The following is a 13,542-nucleotide window of genomic DNA, read 5'->3' as shown; positions in this document are numbered from 1 at the left end:
GGCTCCAAATGCCAGAGGTGACTCAACCTCTATGTGCGCAAATACATCCAACAATATTTTGTTCATTCTTGTATCTGTTTAAATTGTGAAACAAAATAAAAATTCATTGATAGCTAACAGGGCCTAATTCATTAAAGTATTTTCGCATAGATACAGAATGGGAGAAAGGTCTTAATGAATCAGGCAGTAAATTAGGTAGCTATAATTGGAGATATCATAAGTTTGGTTTTTTTTCACTTAAAAAATAGGAGCATAGTTGAGTTCAAGTTTGGCTTGTAAATTTTGAGAATAAAGAATGCAAACATATCCTGGTTTATTTCACCAAGGTCATCAGTGGTACATAGTACCGGTTTATGAAGCAGATAAGAAACACTGTAGATAGAATTAATAATTTACTGTACTTATCTACTGGACTGATCTGGCTAAACTGGGACCTCATTTTGCATTCATTTCTGTAAACAATGACAAGCCCTTTCCAGATATCATTCTTATCCATCCAGTTTCCATACTTGTCATATAGAAAGCTTACACAAGCTCAGCCAAATGAATTAAGTTAAAATATCATACAATATTCAGTTTAGAACAAATTCACAAGTACTGAACATATAAAAATGAGTTAGCATTTATCTGTCAGTAGATTTTTTTTTTTTTTGTGCAGACTCATTGGTTAATAGCATATATCATAAGCAGTCAAAAACATATTGATATTAGTGGCTTACCATTAACAGTAACTTGGATATTCTCCTGTGCTGATACCATCCCATTACCTTTGACGTTGACTTTTACGATGTAATTGCCTTCATCACTAAAACTTAATGGATTGATCAACAGAGATGCATTAAGTGGTATCAAAGTGAATTTGGGTTGATATTCAAAGTCCGGTACCACAGATTTATTCACAGAGCTGAGTAAATATCTGGAAAAAGACTGAGGTCTCGCAAGCATCCATATGATCTGGATTTCTGAAGCAGTAGTATTGACATCATAGTGGACAGGCAGTACAAGTGGCTCTCCCTCAATACCATGGACAGTGTGTGATGGTACTTTCAATGTAAACGTCGAGCAAGTGCCTGAATAAAACAAACCAAACCAAAGCATAGTTAAGCCTGCACCTTTTAAAAGAATATGATTTTTATACATTATTACAAAATGTCTTCAAGCAAGCACAAATATCTTCAGAAGATTGGCTAATAAAGGAAAACCTCCACTAAATAGAGCAGGCATTGTAGACTTATGGTTTAGACATACATAACTGAGGAACCTGGAGATTAAAACTTGAATCCTACTTCCACTGAAAGAAAATAAATTAACCTCACTGTGCTCACAATTAGAAGCTTTATGAGGCTTTCAGTTTCAGAAACCACCGGAAATAACCAGTGGTTTCTGAAACTGAATTTATTTTTGTTAAGGTGGATTTTACTATTTCTCATGCAAAGTATTGTGATTGCCATGCTAGTTCACTTGAATATGTAGACATATGGGCCAAACAAGTTGTATGTAATCCTTTTTATTGGAATAAATAGATTTGTGACTACCTTTAGAGAACAATCCTCCCTTCACTGACCTGACGAAGGGATGATAAACTCTGTAAACTAGTCTCAGGTATGAAGTATCACCTACAACTTGTTTGTTGATCCTTATTCCTTGACAATGATGATTCCATTAAGACTTATTAATATGTTCAGATAGGAAAGTGCTTATAGTTGAAGTGGAAATACAGTAAATGTGAGAGAAAAAAGCAGTTACAAAATCACAAAGCCAACTGACAAGACAACAATTGCTGTATACACACTCATTCATCATAGGCATGCTGCTCAGCCTGCGGACACTTGTGCCCAACATTATGAGTGCTGGAATATGCATACAGAATGAGAAAGTTCCTCTCAGTTTTAAAATCAATGCCTTCATTAATTTTGTTTATGGTGAAAGAAAAGCAGAAGTTAACATTTGTTCCACTGCAAAAATGTGGAAGTGATAACCTGCAAAGTTAGCTGAGAATATTTTAAAATTAATCAAATGGTTTTATGCTAGGCTCTATAAAATGTGATATACAGTGCATTGTCATTTTTATTCTTCTGAAACCCTGTGGGAATATGAACAAGGCAAAACCTGAGTACATTTAAATACATGGAAGCTCAATTCAGCAGTTGTTCTCTCTATTCAGAGCTGGATTAAGGGGCGGGCCAACAGGCAACTGACAAGGGCACTACCAATAGGACACTGAAACTCACCAGCCACCATCCATCTCTTCTTCCTGCACACTGCCACTACACTGATGATCTTCTGCCACATGCAGGGAGAGGAGCAGGATGGAGGCTTGTGAGGTTTCAGCGTGGGAGAGGACAGCTGGTGAGGCTGGAAGCCAAATTACTAATCTGCCCTGAGAGCCAACATGTCTCAGTTCGTCTCTACCTCTATTCATATGAAAATGGGTTTTTATTTTTAAGACTTTTGTTCTGCATGTGCAAGAAGCAGGCCCAAACAAGGCCTAACTAGGTAGACCTGTGGCCGATCATGGTAGAAACAGGATGTCTACATAGATATTCACCTTCCCCTCATTATGTTTACATTGGCCCTAATGGGCCAAGCTGTACGAACTCCCTTCCCACAAACCCCTCCATATAGTAAATTTTGATGGGGGGGGGAGTCTCAACTTGCCCAAACTCCTGTTTCCCCATTTGGTTATTTTGTAATCCAAGGTTCCCTGCTGGCCCACTCCCCACCCGCTCACATTACTTGTTCCCCACTGGACCATCAAAAACCCTACTGTGGCAAGGTAACCTCTTACCTGCTCCTGGTACTTCCATCACTGTTCTGCTATGACAAGTGCTGGAAGCGTAAACTGAAGGTAGCATAATGGAGTGGAGGGTAGGCATTGGGCTGATGGCCCGCAAATTACTTAAAAAAATATTTTACTTTATTTACCTGAATATCCTTTGAAGATATCTGAATAAATACCAAATTATCCAGCCAGTAGTCTAGAGGTTAGAGCAGTGGGCGCCAAACTAGGAGACCAGTGTTCAAATCCCACTGCTGTTCCTTGTGACCTTGGGCAAGTCACTTTATCCTTCATTGCCTCAGGTACAAACTTAGATTGTAAGCCCTCTGAGGATAGGGAAATACCTACACTACCTGAATGTAATCTGCTTTGAAACACTGAAAGAAGTGCAAAAAGCAGAATATCTAAATAAATAAAAATGTAAACAGCTATATTGAGACATAGCTGGTAAGGTCTTTAAGTTATCTGGTTACATGTAGCCAGATAACTTTAACCAAGTATATTCAGCAGGACTGAATATATGGGACTGATTATCTGGGTAACTTTAGCTGGATAACTTGTTCATTAAATGGCCTACTGAATATGGATCTCTATATTACTCTGATTCTGTAGAATCGTCACTGGCTGCCTGTACAGTATAGAATAATGTTTATAACTCTGTTCTATTTCATAAAGCAATATACCAGGAAAATGTCATATAATCTGGCTGGGAGAAGGTCGAATTAGTTGAGATTGGGAACAATTTCTTTCCAGCAATAGCTCAAAAAATGTGGAATTCCTATGCTCAGAGAACTGAAATTAATTTCTGATTGTCTGTTGTTCTTAAAGCACTGTAAGGCATGGCTGTTTTCCACTGCATTTGTAGATTGAGAAATATTCTACTTGGCATACTTTTGGTTAATTTTGTTAGCTAGTTGATTATTCGCTATTTTGGTTTAGGTTTTATCATTGTGTTGCATCCGTTGGTGCTCAACGGCTTCGCCCCGTTTGCCTCACCTTATTCATGGCTCCTCCCACTTACCTGGGCAAGATGGCTAACGCCATGTCTACAAGCCAATCTCTCTGGCGTCCCCGGAATGGCTATAGTGCAGCCTCCTGCCATTGCTCCTCCCAGGTACCTACTAGGGTGCACGCAAGTGAGCAACCCACATCTTTGTACCACCCTTGGCGCGAATCTCGAGGGCGTTCCCTCATGCTGACGTCACGCCATCCAGGTATATTACCTTCACTAATTTGCTAGCTCCCTGAGTTAGCAAGGACTCGAATCCGTTCTTGTCTACGCTACTCTGCCGCTTCCGTGCTGCCGCAGGAAGCTCTCTTTCTCTGCCCTTCGGGGCACAAGCTAACCTGGGTACCCGCTCCTCGGGGGCCCTCTGCTTTATTTCAGGTGCCTTACAGGGAACAGGTACTCACTTCTCAAGGGCCTGCTCTCCCTGCCTCGGTGCCTGTACCTTCAACAACGACCTGGTGGAATCGCATATCAATAGCAAACACCTAGTGAGTACGCTAATTCTCAGTCTATCTCATCCACAGTATCTCCTCGCTGGGAGACCTGCTGCAGAACTTCCTGACATCACCAAGGAGAGAAGGGCTCCCTCTGCCGAGGTCCCTGAGACTGCAACAACTAGACTGCCTCCCTACTGCCACCTCTGGTGGTTCTCTTCAAGCTGTCTAATAAAAGAACTCTTGTGTTTGTGTAGTACGAGTCTAGCCCAGTGCTGTGGCTCCTCATGGGGCTCCTCCGCGTGGGCATGGTCACCTCCACAGCACCCAGGGATCTACCAAGCACAATAATCACAACACATTGTATCTCTGTTTATATTATATGATGAATTCATATGCTTTTTTGTATTGTTCACTGCCTTGAGGTGACATATATTTAATAAATATAAATATAAATAAATATAAATATAAAATATTTTCAAGCAAGCCATGTCTTCGACACCCAGACCCCTCCAAGCCTTTCATCGTGGAGGTTGATGCCTCAGACGTTGGCTTATGGGCCGTATTAAGCAGGGCTGGCGATTCTAAAGTTCCACAACCATCTCATTCTTCTCCCGTTGCTTCTTTCCTGCAGAGAAATATTACGGAATAGGAGATAAGTAGCTCCTGGCTATTAAGATGGCATTCGAAGAATGGCGCCCTTGGCTCGGAGTGCAACATCAAGTAACAGTCTTCACAGACCATAAGATTCTGGAGTACCTCCGCCACGCACAGCGCCTGAATCATAGGCAAGCGAGATGGTCTCTGTTTTTCAACAGATTCAACTTTGTACTCAAGTACCGCCCTCGCCCTGGAGATAAGAATATCAGAGCTGACGCTCTATCTCACTCATTCCTCTCCGAGGACATTCCAGAGGAACCGCAACACATCATTGACCCAGATAAGGTCATATTGGCAGCTGCCCATTCAGTACCTGCAGGAAAGACTATTGTACCCAAGAACCTCTGAAATAAGTTATTGGCTTGGAGTCACGACTCTAAACTTTCAGGACACCCTGGTCAACGTAGGACCCTGTCTAAACTTCAGACCTATTACTGGTGGCCTACCATGAAGGAAGACACATTCTCCTATGTCGCTTCCTGCGCAAACTGCGCTAAACAGAAGACACCGCCGGGTCGTCCATGGGGTCAACTCCAACCCTTGCCAGTGCCAGAAGAACCATGGATACATATTGCCACAGACTTCATGGTAGAAATATCACCATTTGGGTAACCGTCGATCGGTTCTCGAAGATGGCTCATTTTGTGGCTCTCCCAGGTTTACCCACAGCCATGGAGCTCGCCAAGCTATTCATTACGCACATCTTCCACCTGCATGGCATGCCTAAGCACATATTCTCCGATCGTGGAGCCCAATTCACAGCTAACGTCTGGAAGGCACTATGTAAGGAGTTCCATATTTCTCTTGACTTCACCTCGGCATACCATCCTCAATCCAACGGGCAAACAGAGAGGATGAACAGGACACTCAAGCAGTTCATTTGTGCCTACCTGAATACTCGCCAGAATGATTGGAGTGAACTGTTGCCCTGAGCAGAATTTGCCATAAATTCTCATCCAGCAACATCCACTGGATCAACACCATTTGAAGTGGTCTACGGATGACTACCTCCACCACCACTGCCATTTCCGTTATCAGTGTCGTCCCCAGCAACGCAATCTACTGCCAAAGATATCCAACAGCTTTGGACTCAGACAAAAGAGATGCTTGTTAAAGCAGGACTTCAAGCAAAGAGAGCATACGATGCTCATCACTGCAAGGCTCCAGACTTTAAGCCTGGTGATAAAGTCTGGCTTTCCACGAAGCACTTAAGACAAACTTCCTTCAGCTCGCTTTGCTCCTCGCTTCGTTGGACCATTTCCCATTCTCTGAAGACTGGGCAATCTCACTTACAGTCTGAAGCTACCATCTACTTTAAAGATCCATAATGCATTCCATATCTCACTATTGAAGCCATTGGTCCTTAATGAGTTCTCCAACAAGATATCTGAAGCTACACCTATCGATGCTGAAGAAGACATTGAATATAAAGCAGACGCAGTTCTCAATGTGAGAAGACGAGGCAGAGTATGGGAATACCTCTTGTCATGGGAAGGGTATGCCCTGAAGAAAACTCTTGGACACCAATGTCTAATATCCTGGATAAAGAGATGCTACAGGACTTTCATCATCTGCATCCTCATAAACCAAGATCTGGTAGGAAACAGTGTGGACACCGTTTGAAGGGGGATACTGTTGCATCTGTCGATCCTCGACGGCTTTGCAGTTTGCCTCACCTTATTCACGGCTCCTCCCGCTTACCTGGGCAAGATGGCTATCACCGTGCCTACAAGCCAACCTCTCTGGCGTCCCCTGAATGGCTATGGTGCAGTCTCCCGCCATTGCTCCTCCCAGGTACCTACTAGGGTGCGTGCGCGCATGCAACCCACATCTTTCTACCACCCTTGGCACGAACCTCGAGGGTGTTCCCTCATGCTGACATCATGCCATCTGGGTATATTACCTTCACTAATTTGCTAGCTCCCCGAGTTAACAAGGACTTGAATCTGTTCTTGCTACGCTACTCTGCCGCTTTCGTGCTGCCGCAGGAAACTCTCTTTCTCTGCTCTTCGGGGTACATGCTAACCTCGGGGGCCCTCTGCTTTATTTCAGGTGCCTTACAAGGAACAGGTACTCGCTCCTCAAGGGCCTGCTCTCCCTGCCTCGGTGCCTGTACCTTCAACAGCAGACCTGGTGGAATCGCATATCAACAGCAAACACCTAGTGAGTACGCTAATTCTCAGTCTATCTCATCCACAGATTCTCCTCGCTGGGAGACCTGCTGCAGAACCTCCTGATGTCACCAAGGAGAGAAGGGCTCCCTCTGCCGAGGTCCCTGAGACTGCAACAACTAGACTGCCTCCCTACTGCCACCTCTGGTGGTTCTCTTCAAGCTGTCTAATAAAAGAACTCTTGTGTTTGTGTAGTACGAGTCTAGCCCAGGGCTGTGGCTCCTCTCTGGGCTCCTCCCCGTGGGCATGGTCACCTCCACAGCACCCAGGGATCTACCAAACACACATAATCACAATATATTGTATCTCTGTTTTTATTATATCATGAATTCATATGCTTTTTTGTATTGTACATTGCCTTGAGGTGACATATTTAATAAATATAAATAAATATAAATATAAAATAATATAAATATAAAATATAAAATAATAAACCTTTCCCTAACCAAAGGGAAATACCCTGACAACTTAAAATCAGCAATCATAAAACCATTATTAAAAAAAAAAACAACCTAGACCCTGAGAATATTCAAAATTACCGACCAATATCACATTTACCTTTCATGGCAAAAATCTTAGAAAAAAGTGTCCAAATACAACTATCCAACTACTTGGACACAAACAACATTCTTCACCACTCTCAATTCGGATTCAGAAAAAACTTAAGCACAGAATCCCTAGTGCTCGCACTAAATGACACAGTGCTTAGAGGTTTCGACAAAGGACAGAACTACCTATTAATCCTCCTGGACCTATCAGTGGCCTTCAACACTGTTAACCATGATATACTAATTGAAAGACTAGCTGAAATAGGAATAATGGGTAACACGCTTAAATGGTTCTCTTCATACCTAACACAGAGAAGTTTCAGAGTAATGTTCAACAACTCCCTCTCAAATATAGTGAACCTCAACACAGGAGTACCACAAGGATCCGCCTTATCAGCTACAGTCTTCAATATTTATCTTCTTCCAATTTGTCATACACTTGAACGCCTTGGACTGATACATTTCTTATACGCTGACGATATACAAATACTGGTCCCTATACAGAAAACTCTACAAGATACATACGACAGAACGTCTATCTACCTTAGAGAAATAAAAAAGCAACTAAACAAAATGAAACTAATAATAAACATAGACAAAACGGAAATAGTCATTCTAGACAAAAGGAACAACAATGCCCTCATGAAACCACTCATAACAGATAACCAAAAGACTGTAATAACACCGGTCATCTATACAAGAAATCTTGGTATCACCATTGACAAGGAACTATCATTCAAAGCACACATAACCAACAGGATTAAAGAAGGATACCACAAATTACTGACACTCAGACGTCTTAAAACTTTCCTCGCGCAAGATCATTTTAGAACAGTTCTACAACTACTCATTTTCTCTAACCTAGACTACTGCAACACCTTTCTTCTTGGTCTACCAATCTCTAATATATGTCCATTTCAAATATTGCAGAATGCAGCTGCAAGAATTCTGACTGGAGCAAAAAAACAGGAGCACATCACACCAATACTACTGGCTTCCGATAAAATACTGAATAGTATACAAAGTAATGACAACACTGCATACAATTATCATGGGACAACAAAGCAACTGGCTAAGCAAATACATTATAACTCACAATCCAAAAGGAAACTTACGATCAAAGAACAAAGGCCTTCTAAAAATCCCTCATGCAAGAATCACGCGACTAAAAACAACAAGTGAAAGAGCCATATCCTTCGCCAGCCCAAAACTATGGAATTCACTACCAATTGGATTAAGAACACAACCAATCATTAACATTTTCAAAAAAGAATTTAAAACCTGGCTATTCACAAGAGCATTTGCAGAATCACTCAAACAGCACACAATACAAAAAGCACAACACAATGCAAAAAAGGAAAAATCACCAACCAAGTAACAACAGCGTGTAAGAACCCTTCCTGCAGAAAGTAACACATTGAAGTATGCAAGAGTTCGGTATATGTAATAAGTTGTTATCAAAATGAACTATTATGAACTTTTAGAGCTAAACAATGTAAATAATTTCTCTACAATTAACGTCTCTATAATGATGATACTGTAAGTTGCTGCATGTCTATGTAAACTGATGTAAGTAAACCATTATGATGGCGAAACCAAATGACGGTATACAAAACACCTTAAATAAATAAATAAATAAATAAATAACAACAAAAACCTTCTTTAACCCAGACCTGGTCTCTAGTAACAGAAATGGAATGATATTAGAGTAGGTAAAAAAATAGATCCTTAAAGAAGCTAGGACTTTGTTTTCTTTTTATGATCATATTTATTGATGGATGGTGGGGGAAGGAGAGTTTATTTTCTTTGACTAATTAGAAGGGAAGAAGACTCCAGAATAAAAGGTTTATGCTCAAGAAAAGAGGAACGAAACTGGATGTGAGATTATTGTTTGCCTGGAATACGGAATAGGGCCTGTGGAGTATTCACATCAATTTGAAAGAACCATACTGCATGTGCTAGTGAATCAATATTTGATGCCATTTTTCAACTGTATCCCACTAATGGATGGGGTTAGGATTTCGCCTGGTACAGAACCTTATTTTACCTTCTTGACTCCTGCAATGATGCCTCTTTACCAGCAAAGGCCCTCAGTAAGCCTCACCACTAGCATTGCCAAGTTCTTCCTCACTGCCCTTGCCATGTCCAAGTATCAGCCCTATGTAACCCTTGTCTTTTCATGGTGTCACTCTGGGCTCAATGACCTGACCCTTGTTTCTTGCCTTGCTTTGTGGCCTTCAGGCCTTCTAGCTCCTTGTCTTGCCTTGTGGTCTTTGGGCCTTCTTGCTCTGTGCCTTGCCTTGACTTGTGGCCTTCATGCCTTCAAGCTTCCTGCCTTGCCTTGAGGCCTTTGGGCCTATTCTGTCTTGTCACTTGCCTTGTGGCCTATCCAGGTCTTCCTATTACCTAGTGGCCTATGGGCCTCTTGCCTTGTTGCTTTCAGGCTTATATGTTATCTTTTCCTTGTTATCCTTCTCTGCCTTGTCAAAATCCTGCCCTAGTCTGTCCTGTTGGTCTTGTCCTGTCTATTCCAAGTATCCTGTCCTGTCCTGCCTATATCAGAATCCTCTCCTTGCCTTGTCTAAGCCTGTCTCTTGTCTAGTTTCAGGTCCTTCCTAGTATTCAGTCTTGCCTTGCCTCCATGTTCCAAGCCAGCGGTTCTCAACCGGTGTGTCGCGACACCCTAGTGTGTCGCCAAGCGCCGGCTAGTGTGTCGCGTGCTCCGGGTCTCTCCCACTGCTCTTTCTTCCTTGCTGCCGTTGCCGCCGGGCTATCAGCACGTTCAAGCCCAGCGGGAACGGCAGTGGCGCTAAAAGAAGCTGTGGCACTTGTGGCTGGCCTTTTCTTCTTCCCGCGCGCCCCCCCACCCCCCCGTGACCTGGAACAGGAAGCGATACGCGGTGCGCGGGAAGGAGAAAGAGCCAGCCCGTGCCGCGTGATAAAGTAGCAGCGGCAGCTGCATCATCGGCCCCCGGGCAATCGAAGCAGCCGGTAATCGAGAAAGGAGAGAGCAGCAGGAGCCTTCCGCGGTCGATGGAATTCTACTTTCTTGGCTTGCGGGGGCTGGAGGAGGAGGCTGCTGCAGCTACCATTTGTGCTCCGGGTGGGGGAGGGAGGAAGTGAGTGAGAGAGAGAAAGAAGCAGCCAGCCTGCCTGTGATTGAGAGCACGTTTGTGAGTGAGAGAAACTGGTCACAGAGTTGATGTGGTGTATATGTGAGAGACAATGAAAGTGACTGCTCAGGGAGATGACTGATGTGTATGTGAGAGTGTGAGACATTAGTTAAGGAAGTGACTGATGTGTGTGTGTGTGTGTGTGTGAGAGAGAGAGAAAAAGCACTGAAGTGAGAAATCTGGGTATGTGAGAAAGCATGGGCGTAAGAAGCCTGGTGTTGGGGGGGGGGGGGGGGGGGGGGGGGGGGGGGGGGGGGGGGGGGGGGGGGGGGGGGGGGGGGGGGGGGGTGGGGGGGGGGGGGGGGGGGGGGGGCGGGGGAAGGGTGTGTGTGTGTGAAAGAAAGCATGGGAGTGAGAAGCCTGATTATGTGAGAGAAAGAGCATGGGAGTGGGAAGCCTGTGTGTGTGTGCATGCATGAGAGCGAGAGACTGGTTGGTAAGGTGACGGGGTGTGTGAGAGAAAGAGACTGGTGTGTGTGAATATGAGAGAAAGAATGTGATTCAGGGAATGAGAAGCCTGTGCAGTGGAGAGCAAGCATGGAAATGAGAGAGAGACTGGTGTGTGTGTGTGTATGTATGTGTGTGTGTATGTATGTGTGTGTAACAGAGAGAAAGTAATTATGGGAATGAGAAGCCTGTGCATGTGAAGAGAGTGAGCATGGGAGTGAGAAACCTGGGTGTGTGTGAGACACAGCATGTGAGGGAGAAGCCTGTATATGTAAGACAGAACATGGAAGTGGGAAGCCTGTGTATGTATGCATGAGAGAGATCAGGTGACTTGTGTGTGTGTGTGTGTGAGAAAGAAAGTGATTATGGGAATGAGAAACCTGTGCATGTGAAGAGTGAGCATGGGAGTGAGAAAACTGGGTGTGTGTGAGACACAGCTTGGGAGTGAGAAGCCTGTATATCTGAAAGAACATGGGAGTGGGAAGCCTGTGTGTGTGTATGCATGAGAGAGATCAGGTGACTGGTGTGTGTGTGTGTGTGTGTGTGAGAGAGAAAGAAAGTGATTATAGAAATGAGAAGCCTGTGCATGTGGAGAGAACAAGCATGGGAGACTGGTGAGTGTGCGTGAGACAGAGAAAGTGATTATGAGAGTGAGAAGCCTGTATATGTAAGTAGAACACAGGAGTGGGAAGCCTGTGTGTGTGTGTGTATGGCATGAGAGAAACTGTTCAGGAAGGTGACTGGTGTGTGTGTGTGTCAAAGACTGGGAGATGATTAGTGTGTGAGAGACAGAAACTGGTCATGGCATGACTGGTATGGTGTGTGTGTGTGTGTGAGACATGGGCATTAAGGAAGAGAACCATGATTATAGAGCTTAGCCACTACTGCTGCTTCTGGTGTGTGCCACAGCCTGCATGGAAGAGGAGCAGGAGAGCTGCTGGAGGGGGTAAGTAAAGGTGGCTTTTTAAGTTTATTTTTCTTGATTGACTGCCATTTTAATTATTTAATATTATGTGATGTGTCTGCTTTTTTTGAAATATTTTATTGGTGTTTGGATAATTTTTAAATAGTTTTTATGAGTTTTTAATTGTTGGATGTTATTCTGTTCATAGCTGTTTAGAAACATTTATTCTGCTTATTAGTATAGTTTTACAATTATTTCTGTGTAGGGATCTATAGCTGCTTGCTAGTTCTGTTTTCCTAATAAGAGGTGTATTGGTTTTTAGGGCCTGATTTAATATTTATAGTGTTGCCTTTTCATAGATAGGGTGGCTCCTATTTGAGTGTATTCCATAATACAGGTGTAAATGTGTGTGGATTAGTTTATGTGCATTACTACAGATCCTGGGAGTATGTTAGGTCGGTTCTGTGTCTGTTACTGAGATGAGATATTTTACTAGCATGTAAGTGTTTGTGTCGGTCTTATTTGTTGTGTTTTCTCAAGAGGACATGCATTGGTGGTAAACTGCTGTCTTTTCATAGGTAGGGCTATTGAGCCTGGAAGTAGAAGGAGTTTGAGTTGCTGTTACTGAGATAACACCAGAACCAGAATATCTTTTTTGTAGGGTGAGTTGTATGGGGAATGTCATAATTCTGCTTTACATCCATTATTGTGGGTCAGGGGGGTTCCCGTGGATGCAAACTGTACTTTTACATCTAGCCCCATGACGATCATGGGTCAGTGTGTCAGGCATGAGAGAACCATCTGTCAGGTGTGTCCCGACAGAAAAAAGGTTGAGAACCACTGTTCTAAGCCTTGCCTCGCCTGCCATGCCTGCCTGCCTTATCCAGCCTGCCATGCCCTATCTGCCTTGTCCAAGCCTTGCCTACAGCCTTGCCTGTCCAACCTTGCCTGTTTGGTCTTGCCTGCCTAGCCACGCTGTCCAGCCCTGCCATGCCTAGTCATGTTTAGCCTGTATGGACTCACTATGATGTACTGCTGCTGCAGAGACCTACTGTCTCCCAGAACCCAAGAACTCAACCAATGGGAGAGGGGGCTGGCTAGGCAGAAGATCGGCCCTTGTTCCATCCAGAGTTCTGGCTTGCAGTCCTGTGCCGCTCCCCAGGTGGATTTCCCAAATCCAGAAACCCTGAGAGGTGATTAATAACCAGTATGGGGTCAGTTTTCAAAAATTGCTTGGTGCCTAAATTATAGTTGCTTAAATTTAGGTGGATTTTCAGCTGAATTTAGGGACCTAAATAGCACCTGGTTAGGATAATGTTCCTAGTACCACATAGATATTTTACCACAGTTTGGGGGGGAGAGAGAGAGAGAGCGAGAGAGATGCTCTATGTGAGGGGCTTATATGTCAACTATTTAT

General features: G+C 43.5%; 1 protein-coding gene across 4 annotated transcripts in view; it reads right to left on the bottom strand.

The window, feature by feature from the left end:
• Positions 1-13,542, bottom strand: part of HEPACAM2 (HEPACAM family member 2) — a 217,815-nt gene that overhangs the window by 177,065 nt on the left and 27,208 nt on the right. For all 4 annotated transcript variants that reach the window (XM_029588890.1, XM_029588891.1, XM_029588892.1 and 1 more), the window contains exon 2: positions 720-1,070. In XM_029588890.1, coding sequence (XP_029444750.1) covers positions 720-1,070 — 351 coding nt within the window. The remainder of the gene's footprint in view (positions 1-719; positions 1,071-13,542) is intronic.

Source organism: Rhinatrema bivittatum, chromosome 2, assembly GCF_901001135.1.
Source record: "Rhinatrema bivittatum chromosome 2, aRhiBiv1.1, whole genome shotgun sequence".
Lineage (NCBI taxonomy): Eukaryota > Metazoa > Chordata > Amphibia > Gymnophiona > Rhinatrematidae > Rhinatrema > Rhinatrema bivittatum.
Note: the sequence above shows the minus strand (reverse complement) of the source record. Positions and strands in the feature narration are given on the sequence as shown.